We start from the raw sequence: 12,664 nt of genomic DNA, 5'->3' as shown, positions 1-12,664 counted from the left end.
TCTCTCTCTCTCTCTCTCTCTCTCTCTCTCACACACACACACACACACACACACACACACATATACTGAGAGAGGGAGGATCCTGAATTGGAAAGACAGACAGTACCTCACCTTTTCATTGGCAACCAACCATTAACTATCTCTACTACCACTTTGGGATGGCTCAGCTTTTTCCATACAGAAAGGTTGTGTCACATGGTGGTACTATTGAGAAGGGGTGGCTTGGTCACTGGGCCATTGCCTTTGGGACCGAGGTCATGATGATGTGACTACGTTAGTTCTCATGAGAGTGAGCTGTTACAAAACAGGAAGCCAATCCTGAACCTATTTCTGAGTCACGTGACCCATCTCTAGCACACAGTCCAGCACTGTGGTGCAGTCACCATGGAACCATCAGAAGAGGCTAGTGCCATGTTCTGGAACCTCCAGAATGAACTAACAGATGTAGATGTGTTTTCTCCCTAAATACCCAGCTTCAAGAATTCTGTGGTAGTGGCAGAGCCTAATACAGCAGAGTTGTGCATACCAGAGTTTCAAGCAACAGCCCTTTTGGAGGGAATTCACTGATAATGGGTAGAGAGAGAGTACCAATGACAGGGGGGGAGGGGGAAGGAGGGGTGGAGGAGGAGAGGGAGAGAGTAAAAGAGATAAAGGAGAGGGAGCTGGGAGGGGAAGGAAGGAGGAAAGGAGGGGAGGGAGAGGGGGAGAAGAAGAAAAGGCCAAAAAGGAGGAAAAGGAGAGAAAATGTGATAACAAACTACTGGTCTATAGAATTCACATCCCCTGGCCTGAAATAAAGGATTTAATGTAAAGAGCTCCATCAACACGTACCCTACTTTCTGCTTCAGGACTAACTGCAATTCCTAAAGCAGGGTGTGTGTTTATGGTGTCCCAACTTGTCACACTCACTACCCTCTGGCTGCTAAGTCCCTTTTCATCATATCTGACACCAGAGCTTCTCCAGTGAAGTAAGTCCCTTAGCCCACCCACTCCCACCATCAGTGGAATTGGCCTCCATTGCAATCTGATTACACCGAGTCCCCGGGGCCAGCAGCCATAGGTGGAGAGCTTGCTGGGCAGATCGTTTACTTTGATACCCAGTCTACAGCAGGCATGTATCACATATTTGTTGACTTGGTGGGACAGATTTAGCTTCATATTTTCACAATTTGCTCATCTGATCAAATCTCATCAAACACAGAACAATGTTTTATTCATCAGCATATTGTCTTGACAGCCAAATGTACACTTGAGAAGACATACGGCAGACATGGGTCCAAGAGGAGAAAAGTGTGTGTGCATCTTGGCATCAATAAATACCTCAGATTCTTAATAACAAAAGCACTCTCTCTTTTCCTCTCTCACCAATGGTCACTCATGCTAAGTAACACTCATGACACAGTCTTGCTTGGCAACTTCACATCACACATCAGTGGGGATCTGGCCACAGAAGACAGAACCAGACAGTAGGACCTGACACTTACTTGTTAGAGTCAATGGAGAGAGGGCAGGCACACGGCTGGCAGTCTCCTGGGGTCCCACGTGAAGGTGTCCCATAGAAGCCAGGCAGGCACTGATCACAGTGATCCCCCGTGGTGTTGTGTGTACACACCTAGGCCAGATGCATGAAAAGATGCATCAGTCAGTTCAGGCTTCCTTACAAGATTTACAGAGTCATGCACGAACACGTTGGTGTTCACATTAAAAGAGAAAATGAGCAAATCCAAGTTCTAAAATACACATGAACAGAAATACAAATGACAGAAAGAACCACCTGCTTCCAGATTGACAGATTTCAAGTTTTTAATTATGTGTACATGTGTATGTATGTGTGTGTGTTGCGGGGGGCACATTGGTACATGTGTGCAGGTGTGTACAGAGAGCAGAACATAGCATCTTGTTTCCTGGAGCTGAAGTTACAGATAAGGTTCTGAGCCACCTGCTGGGAACTCATGATCTCTGGAAGAGTAGAACATGTTCCCAACCCTTGAGTCATCTCTGGAACCCTAAACTGATGCTTTTGTTTGCCTGTTTTAAATGTGCCTTGTACAGGATTGTGGGGAAAACTTTAGGTTAAAGAAGCCTAAAGAGAACATGACAATACAACTCGATCCCTGACCTTGGTAGAAGCTCAGAAAAAAATCATGGACGGTAGAATTGGGGAGCAGAGCCACAGCTCAACCCATTCTAGGTTTTGAATGCACAAAGGTTACAGTTCTTGTTCTCAGGGTATGCACACTGAAGGATTTACAGATAACCATCCAGAGTATATGCAATGCATTTCCTAGTAACCGAAGATCTGATTAGCTAAACGGGTGCCTGCGTGGGTAGGGCTGGGTACTCCCCACAATACGAGAGCTGGGGTAAACAGCAGGCGTCATAACTTGTATTTGTAGTCCTTTGAGTTTGGGGTAAAAAATTAAAATTATTTCCAAGTTCAAGATTTTATTTTTAGAATCAAGTGATAAAACTACAAACTTACTAGGCCTAGAAGCTCAGTGAATCTCAAGTTATAACCACTAAGTCAGCAACTCCAAGCCAGAAATGTAGTTTTAGAAAGAAAGAAAGAAAGAAAGAAAGAAAGAAAGAAAGGAAGGAAGGAAGGAAGGAAGGAAGGAAGGAAGGAAGAAAGAAAGAAAGAAAGAAAAGAGAAACCACAGAGAAGGAGATGGGGAAGGGGAGAGGGAGGGGGAGGGAGAAGGAAGGAAGGAAGGAAGAAAGAAAGAAAGAAAGAAAAGAGAAACCACAGAGAAGGAGATGGGGAAGGGGAGAGGGAGGGGGAGGGAGAAAATATAAAACTGTTGGGTAGGGCAGGGCAGGGCAGGGTAGGTGAATCAGGCAAGAGAGCACGAGTAGAGCAGGGCCAACCATCTGCTCAGGTGCAGGCTTCAAGGAACTGCGGGGCCGTTCCATTCAAGCTTCCTCACATACCCCTCCCCCTGACGTAGTTTCCTTACACATCCACCCTGTGTTTTATGGCTCCTGAGCCTCCCCTCACCCCACTTGCACCGGGCCCCAGGCCTTTTTAAGCCACTCATTTTATATCCTTGGTTATTTTTCATGCATCAATTTGAATAGGATTTTTCGCTTCTACACTATGTATACTGCTGCAATTCCTGAGGCTGACATGTTCCTGCATACAAACCTAAACTCAGCACTATAAACACCTGGTATCATATCCATCCCATACCAGGGTTGCACCAGCTTTTCTTCCTGAGGTTATCCTAGGCCTGAGAGCCTTACTTCAGACATGGACGCTGACCACCAACCAGAGTGAGCTATAGATTTGGATCCAGGCTTCAGAGATGAGCCTGGGTTTCTAACAAGCTTCCAGGCAAAGCCTGTGTTGTTCTCAGGCATTTGAAGATGCAATCATAGTCTGGTTCTCTTTTCCACCTCTTACCCCATGACCTTTGATCGTTAACCCAGATGCATTTAAAGAATGTAAAGAGATTGGACAGGAAATTACATGGCTTAACTAATCCTGTTGTACATTTTTAAAATGCTGGGTTATGCTGGCCTGAGACACGAATGGACCAAAAAAAGAACCTTCTGCAAGGCTGGATAACTGATAAGAACTCCAATGACTATGGGAAGGTTGGAATGTTGCAGATCCAGAGCCTAATTACGATTTATCTTGGGCTATATCTTCAGTCCTCTCAAATGACCTGACATCCTTATGACTAGCAGATAAAACCCTTTGGAATGTATTCATTTAAGAGATCACTGGTTTCTGCCAGGCGAAAGTCTTAGAGTGTCAGCAGAAAGCATCTGGGACCCATAGCAGAGAATGCCCCATGTTGATTCCACCAGTACATTTGAAGGGGGGCCTTAAAATAAATCTTTGTTCTGTTATTATACAAACTTCTCTTACCACGTTGGAGTATGGGTTTGGGGTAACCTAAATCCAAATTTCTGGGCCACCACTCACTAGTATTTGGCTCCAGAATAAACTCTTATCTTCTTTGAAATAAGTCTTGTGTTTTTTTATGTTGGTGCTTGCCTGTGGAATGTGGAATCTGATTGAAGGGCCGGCCATACTGAAATTTCTATTTGTGTAAACTGTTTAGCAATTCTACTGAAAAGCCCGAGGAGCATGTATCTCAGTGTATCCCTCTGGAGTGGGACACTCTAAATGCTGATACTGCTGGTGGTCTGGATGCCAGAGGGCAAGAGCACTCATTGCTCTTAAAAAGAGAAGTTTCTTTTTATTGGAAGAGAAAAGACAGAAGGGTCCAAGACAAGACCTCAACCACAGAGCCACAACCCTACTCTTAAGCAAGTTTTTGTGTGCTTTTTCTTTTTCAACTCTCATCTATGTTATCTTTATTTCTACGCATCCCCCCTAAAAATAAACATTATTTGTTTAAAGTGGGCGGGAATAGACACTTGGTAGAAAAGGCTAGCAGACACCATCTTATCTGAGTGGCTCAGGGTGGCATTCCCAGAAGCAGATGCAGTGATGTCATGATCCCCTGGAGGCTCTGAGAAAGTATATCAATTCCAAGGCCTCATGTTCCAGTGCCTGGTCCCAGTGAAATTACAGGGAAGGATTGTAGGAGGCAATTTGTAGCTGAGAGTGTTCAGCAGAGGGCCTGGCATTCTTGGAGAGTACCAGAAAGAATGAGCTACCATAGAAGAGAGGAACTGAGGGACACAGCTTTGTCAAGCCAAAGGACTTGTGGTTTTAATAGTAAAAAAGACAGTGGACAGGCGTGAAAGCTAATGGGATGAGAGCTTGTGGCTTAGGGAGTCGCCTGGTACCAGCATGAATGTCATTTATGTGAGATCTTAACTGTGGGATGCTGGCCATGTTCCCCAAGGGACTCTATAGTATGCTGTAATTTCCCTCTAACTCTAAAACAATTTCTAAAAAGTGTCTACAATTTATTTACAAAGTATATACAAAGTACACACAAGGTATATACAATACATAATATTGTATATTATAAATATGCACAGCACACTTAGCACCTGTTCCTTCAGTATCCTCTGCACTTGGTAGGTGAGCACAGTCAACGCACATGTAACTGATTTCATACATACTTCTGCAACTATATGTTTATAGAAGCACAAGGAATCCTTATTTAATACACATTTAATACTTCCTGCAACTATAGTACCCACTAGAAGTGTATCTGCAACATGCTGGTCACCCTCAAATGTTGGCAGGAGGCCTGGGGTGGGGTAGGATGGGGTGGGGTGGGGGCTTGTAGATCACAAGACAGGATGGGGGTAGATTGAGCGACAGCCTCCCCCAGGCTTTGAATGGAAGCCATCCCAAAGGGACTGAGTGGCTATCAGATGTCACTTTGCAAAGTTGCCATGGGTACAAACCATCCAGAACAAAGAGGAGAACAGAACAAATGAAGGTCCCCTCAATGAACAATAAGAAAGCATGCACCCGGGATACCAGGCTTCATGCTTCTCTGGAGCCTGGTAGGTTTTCCTTGGTTGTGTGACTCGATCAATCTTTTTATTAAAGAGCACGGGGCTGGGGCTTCCTTGTCCAGATAATAGTACTATTAGTATTCACAGTCACACTGTTCCTGAGCAGTGAATCCATGCGACCCAGAGGGTTTCTGTTCCTTAAAGGCAGAAGGAACACCTGGTTGAAACCAGGTAAGTATTATCTTGTGCCCAAGGTGAATTGTGCCTTTTACTAAGCCCTGCTCCAACTAGCACGGCCCATTAAGGGGGCTCTTGTTTGTACAGGTTAGCTGAACTAACTATAAATTTAAATATGGTACCATGTGATTTTTATCATGTTTTATTATTCTATTTGGGTTTAGATTTGAAAATTTTAAAAGTTCTACTATTGGCATATATGTGTTTACATTTGCATATATTATAATTTCCATCTAACTTACACGTTTATATATGATATATATTAGTGGTATATTAAGGATAAGACCTAAGTCTAGAAGTGACATTAATTTATGTTTTGGGTATGCCTTATACACACAGCCTGAAAGGGAAGACATTCAGTAACTTTAAAATGCAAGTCTTCTAACTTTTGTCGCAAAAAAAAAAAAAAACCAAACCAAACCAAAACAAAACAAACAAACAAAAAAAACAAAGAGAAAGAAAATGGGTGTGGAACTTCTCATTTGTGATGGAAACTCACAGGTCAACAGTTTCAGAATTTGGGTTTTCATATCAAAGATGTTCAACTCTTCCCATAAAACAATGTATGAAGCATTTTTGTTTTGTTTTGTTTTGTTTTAAAAAAAAAAGCAGGTGATATCTGAAGACACAGAAGAACTTTTGACTCTACCGAGTCAGAGCTGAGGTAGGGAGCCACTGCCCACAACACATGGCAAGGAGCAGGTTAGGGACACACAAGGTCAGCAATAAACTCACAGAGCAAACTCCATGAATGTCACACTCGGATGCATGCCCGTGGCACTCGCAGGGCTGACAGATTCCTCCAAAGAGTATCCCATCCACTCGATAATAGCCAGGGAGGCAGGCCTGCAAGAAAAGAGGGCCAGCGTGTAGTCAACGCTCTCCGATGTGGCCTGGGGAATGTAGCAGGCAAGGTGTGACTCTGGGTGTCACGGACCCATCTTCCTTCCCAGGCACTTGAACAGGAACCGTTGACTTTTCCGTAAGCAAGAAAACATTTCTCTTTTTCTGACTTTCAAACATTTTAATCCTGATAGCACTCCCATGCCTTAAAAACATACCCTCTTTTAAGTGTGCGATCCGGCGCTGTTCAGGAAACTTACCTCCATGCAGCGAGTTCATCTAGCATGCATTTCTTTAGAATCTTTTTGATGTATTCAGTGGATGAGACAGTTCTCACACCGAAAGGGGTCCCGACTCGCGGGTTGATAACTACTTATTGGCAGATTTTGTTTCTCCTAATTTTCTCCTGTTGCGTGCAAGTCATTAAAGGTTGCCTTCAAACAGTGAGCATGTTCAAGGACAGGCCTGGGTTACAGTGGGTTGGTTTATCTGAGCAAAGAGATCAGGTGCACCTTCTATTGGCTGATGCCGGAAAGGCTATGTGGGCAGCCAAGGGCATGTTCTGCTCCTGCTTACAAGGGGGCAAAGAACTGTCCCCTCTCTGCACAGTGGTGCATTTAGCTCTCAAGGCATCCCTGAGAACAGAACTTCTGCTTTGTAACTAGCAAATGCAGGAAGTGAAGAAGTATCTGGTGTGTCCTCTGGATAACTCAAAGGCAGCTGTGACCAGCTCCAAGACCCTATCTCATCGAACTGCCAAGGGCTTGACCTTGTCAAAGCCAGCAGTAGTCACCCACAGGAATGTGTAAGCAGGGAGGCTTGGATTTTCTGTCTTTCAAAATAGGCATGCTTAGACAGGAGGTTTTTAGCCATATATGTACATATATGTATCACATGTATGTGTATGTATGTATGTATATACACATATATATGTAAGTACATATTCATGATTGAATGTAGGGCTCTGCACATGCATGTGCTCTACCACTGAGTTATATTCCATGTCTCTTCAGTTCTTATTTTGAGACAAGAGTCTTGATAACTTTCCCATATAAATCCTGAATTTATAATACTTCTGCCTCAGCCTCCTAAGTACCTCATATTAAAGGTCTGTGTAACCAAGCCCAAGCAAGAATTTTTAAACGTATACAGATAATAAATACAGCCATTCACATAGACTTTATGGAAGTCCCCTAATGCCTACATCCAACTGGGTACTACCTCATACTTAGTGAGTGCCAGCCCACAGGCAAGCAAGTGCTGCAAAGGAATCCATTCCTGCAAGCATCAGCCTGACGTCAGTAGAACTCCTCTCTTAATAGAAAAAAAACTGAACAAAGCATGCGGTTGGCTGACTCGCCCTCAGGGACCATAGTCACAGACTCCAACAACAATGAATGAAGATGATTATGGAATATATGCTTCAGATTACTTCTTCCTGGTCACCATTCCTTGAACAATATTCTTTAAGAACCCTTTTCTTGGCATTTCCATTGTGGGCATTTCCATTGGTCGAGGTCTCATTAGTAGTTTAGAGAAGAGATAAAGTATACAAAAATGACATCCCTGGGCTATATGGACATATTCTGCCCCTTAAACCCTATATGCAATAGGCAGGTTAGGATACTCTCCGTGGACACTGGGATTGGTTTCTCGGGGCTACTGGGGCACAGCTGGGTTAAGTCTCTCATGTTTGCATGAGCCTGTGTATATTACCACTACTGCCTGCAAAGCCCAGTGAACTTGGAATGAGTCTAGGAGCAGTCATCTCTCCTGGCATTGCTGGCTCGGCCTCTAAATGCAGGGTTCCCCTGTGTCACAGTCGTGGTCTCTTATTCTGTGGTCTAGCATCATTTATCCACTAAGCATTACACATGGAGTGCCTGGACCTAGAATGTATTAGGTTGGCCTAAAATTTTCATGCTTTATGCCTAAAAAAAATGTTCATTTGTTCCAAATATAAAAGAAACAAAAACCTTGCAAAAATATTTAAAATATGAGTATTTAAATATCTACTTCATAAGTTATTAGGCCTTCTTTGTTAACTACACCATTTATGATTTTAAAGACTGATTTTAAAAAATGACTAAATTGTCTCCTTGTAAAATGATTTTTGGAAAGAAATCACAATCAATCATAAATGTTCATAACGACCATGAACCATGACCATGTGAGAGGCCTGACTGTATACATAGTGGTTAACCATGCTAATGAGACCCAAATGTTAATATGATCACATCCTAGCTGTAAGGTTACATTATGGAATCTTAGTGACTTAAAATTCCTTAATCTTTGGGAGAGACAGTATCTGTGTTGTATGTGTGGTGTGTGGTATGTAATGTGTGTATATGGTGTATGTGGTGCTTGGTGTGTATGTGGTATGTGTGATATATGTGGTGTGATGTTGATATGTGTGGTCTGTGATATGTATGTGAGTGTGTGTGTGTGTTTGTGTGCGCGCAGGTGCTGACAGAGGTCAGAGGTGTCATGTGTTTCTGGAGCTGGAGTTATAAGCACTTATAAACTGCCTGATGTGGATGCTGGAATTGAACTCAGGTCCTTCGCAAGAGCAAGGTGCACTCTTTAAAACATGATGCCCCGTACTCTCATAACTCAATACGGTCTAAACATGGTGGAGGTTTTCTAAAGTGAAATGCAGATGATATCCATCACAATGACTTCAGCAGACTTTTCCCCTAGGAAGTCAGAGAAAAGGAGAGACCGGCAGTACCTCACAGGAGGTCCCCGTGTAGCCTTGGGGACATTCACAGTGTTCCACATCAGCAGCCACTGCCAGGTCTATAGCATTTGGGTTTGCTATGTCCAGAGAGACAGAATCCAGCCTGCAAACAGACAAGGGTCATTACATAACTCTCATGCTTGCAAAAGACCTCATGGTTCACTAAAGATAGGCTCCTACATGGCGTATTTAAAGGAAATGGGCATGTGGTGTCTGTGTGTAGCTAGAGAGTCCTCACCAAGCACCCTGGTAGCCATCATTATTCTCTGGGGAATGTTCCAACAGTTGTTGACAAGAAGTGCTACTGCCCATAGGCTGCTGAGGGAAAGCTCTGACAGAGTCTACTTGGACTGAAATGAAAAAGCACTTCTTTGTGATCAGCTACCCCATTATGAATACGGAGACCATCCTTTCTCGGGTTGGACGAGGCTGACTTTAGTAGCATCCAATTTTACACTTGGCTTCCATACACTAACCCCCTCAAGGCAGTCAAATGACCAAGGTTGGACTCAGTAGCCCAAATAGCTGTGCAAAAATAAGGCCATTAGCATCAGAGGAATGATGCGAGAGAGGGGGAAAGAGGAAGGGCAAGGAGGCAGTAAGGTTCAAATGCTGCGAACTCTATAAGCATTGCTTGGAAGCTTGACGCTTTCTGCACTTGAAACTTTCTGAACCTAAAGTCATCTCTTCCTGACCAGACGTACTTGCCCTTGTGCCTCATGTTTTCAGCAACATTACATGTGTGAAAGCAATTCCAATATGCCCAGCTCCCATAACTGTATCCCTTGTTTGAACAGTAGCCTTGAAGTAAATAACACTAAAGACAAAATTGTACTCTCTGTGTAGAGATTTCTTCCAGTCCATACCTATAGAGTGCCATTTTAGCAGAATTATAATTGGCTCTGATCAAGAGATGTGTCACATTGGCTAGGACAGTCATCAGCTGGTCACGGTCAATCTCCCTTCTGGTATTAAAGTCCCGGAAGTTCTCAGGCACAAGTCTAACCACGTTGAAGTATTCCTCATAGGGTTGCAAGGACAGGCCCTCAGCTCTTGTGCTTATGGTGAGCCCATTCCCCTATCATATAAAATGGAGAGGAAAGACACTTGTAATTCAATTTAATGCCCCATAATTAAGTTCTGTACCCATCACCCAAGCTCTTAGAGCAAACATGCAACGGAGTATATGACCCAATCCAGAGTTACCAGGAGGGGGCAGTTGACTGAACTCTTTATTTCCCTATATGCATGTGCAGTTGTGCATATATATGTTACACACACACACAATACACACACACACACAGAGGAGTATGTGTTGTATGTGTTCATGTGTGTGCCACCCCACCAGACCCCAATCTCTACATCAAATCAAATTAGTCACCTTGATGATAATGTCAGCATGAGACATGAGGTCACTGTCCACCGTCTCCACTGGAATGTCGTAAGACACAGTGTATTTCAGGAAACCACCAAATGCTGTCAGCTGGAAGAGTAAGGTGAGGGCGAGGGATGGGAGACAATAGTTATAGCCTTAAGTCAGAGGAAACCATTGCTGAGATCCCCAGGCATGAGCCATCCTGATGGCCATATGAAAGAAATTCACACTTAAGGACATATTAGATACTAGTTAATAGATATGATTATGATAAAGAAATCTTTGATGCTTGGAGAAAAATATATAATTCTTCTACAAGTCCGCAAGGTAAACATCCAAATGTAAAATTAATTAATTAATTAATTGAAAAGGGTTTTATTGCATGTATTTGTGTATGGGCACGCACACCGTGGCATAGGTGTGGCAGTCTGAGGGCAGCTTGCGGAAGATGATGGCCCTCTCCTTTTATGATGTGGGTCCTTGGCAGTGAACCCAGCTCAGACTCCACAGCAGGCACCTCTTCCTGCTGACCCCTCTTGGCAGCCGCATTTTATTTTACTTAAATGAACCTTTTCACTATTGCCAATCTTGTTAGATGTGTCACTGAAAGGAAGCTCTCAAAATATTTTTTTCCTTTAAATGTTTATGAGAGATGCCCATTAACATATACAAGGGGTTAGTTACTGGGGAAACTAATCATGCATATTGGGGTGTCCATTAACATACACTGCAGGGTCACTAATGTATACTGGAGAGGTTTTTTTTCGTGAGGAATACATCACAAAATTCAGACTGCAATGGTACAATCATGAAATGTCAAGAATATTTTTTTAAAGCTCTCTGGTGATCATATCTTATAAACAGAGCATGTCATGTATTATAATATACAAGTTAGGCAGCCTGTGGAAGCACACAGTTATACTTCTGATACTCCGGAGTCTGGGGCTGGTGTGTAAATGCACAGCCAGATAGGGATACACATCAAGAGCCTGTCCTCCAAACAGACAGACAGATAGTTCTATATATATATTCATATACCATATCTATATATATATGTATATATATATATATATATATATGTGTGTGTGTGTGTGTGTGTGTATGTGTACATAAATTAGAAAACATAGCAATAAAAATAACTAGAAGTTTAGTTTATTATGAAGGTACAATATTACCTTCAACCAAACCATGAAGTTATTTAAATGGATGCCCTTGGTTGTATTAACTAGTTGGTCAGAATCTGGAGAGACCGGCATATTTAACTGGCTAGAGGAAATCAAACACCAATGACAAGAAGCTTCTATCAGCTCTCTGGACAATGAACCATGTAGATCGTTGTCTTGCATTTTCCTTAAATGAAATGGGTGTTATTCTGCACGTCTGTAACCCGCACGTGAGCAGCATTTGTATTGATGTGTTACCAGGAGCTGAGCAGACACTCCACTGTAGGAGCATCTCCCTGGGCATTCTCTGCTGGGCCATGCGCAGAGTCTCCTGTGAACTAAGCAAAGTGGCAATGCAGCAATGCTCCATAGAAGGTCTGAGTTACTCAGGGAGCCAGAGGAACAAAGGGTAAATCAGTCACAGTGAAGGGAATAAGAGTCACAAGACAGTTTTTAGGAACTGGATGCAACAGAGCAGAGGATGATGGGATGGTGTAATGTAAAAATCCAAGAGGATTCGAAAAATCTAGTGCAGAATATGTGTGCATGATGCTGGCCGCAAGCATGAGCAAACTCAGTAAGTATGCTTTAAATTCTTAATACTCTCTGAGATTTATAGCTGGGCATCCCATACCACACACACCTTGTTTCCGAGGTAGGCCTCAGGAGCTGCCCAGTAGTAAGTAGAAGTCAGCCTCTGCATGACCGCCGTGTTGTTGATGCTGATCTGACGGTGCCCACCCAGGACCTCTTGCTGGGACCGGATCTTATTTGTGCTCATCAAGTCAGTGACCAGCCACCCTGACATATTGGTCACCTAAAAGAAGAAGAAGAAGAAGAAGAAGAAGAAGAAGAAGAAGAAGAAGAAGAAGAAGAAGAAGAAGAAGAAGAAGAAGAAGAAGAAGAAGAAGAAGA

At 43.1% G+C, this 12,664-nt stretch overlaps 1 protein-coding gene across 2 annotated transcripts in view; it reads right to left on the bottom strand.

The window, feature by feature from the left end:
* Positions 1-12,664, bottom strand: part of Lama1 (laminin subunit alpha 1) — a 129,340-nt gene that overhangs the window by 60,698 nt on the left and 55,978 nt on the right. For both annotated transcript variants that reach the window (XM_021186178.2, XM_029471548.1), the window contains 6 exons: positions 12,393-12,566; positions 10,593-10,694; positions 10,078-10,289; positions 9,203-9,314; positions 6,364-6,474; positions 1,485-1,612 (listed from right to left, as the gene is read on the bottom strand). In XM_021186178.2, coding sequence (XP_021041837.1) covers positions 1,485-1,612; positions 6,364-6,474; positions 9,203-9,314; positions 10,078-10,289; positions 10,593-10,694; positions 12,393-12,566 — 839 coding nt within the window. The remainder of the gene's footprint in view (positions 1-1,484; positions 1,613-6,363; positions 6,475-9,202; positions 9,315-10,077; positions 10,290-10,592; positions 10,695-12,392; positions 12,567-12,664) is intronic.

This window comes from Mus caroli, chromosome 17 (assembly GCF_900094665.2).
Source record: "Mus caroli chromosome 17, CAROLI_EIJ_v1.1, whole genome shotgun sequence".
In the NCBI taxonomy this organism is placed as follows: Eukaryota; Metazoa; Chordata; class Mammalia; order Rodentia; family Muridae; genus Mus; species Mus caroli.
The sequence above is the reverse complement of the archived record's forward strand: the minus strand, read 5'-3'. Positions and strand labels throughout refer to the sequence as shown.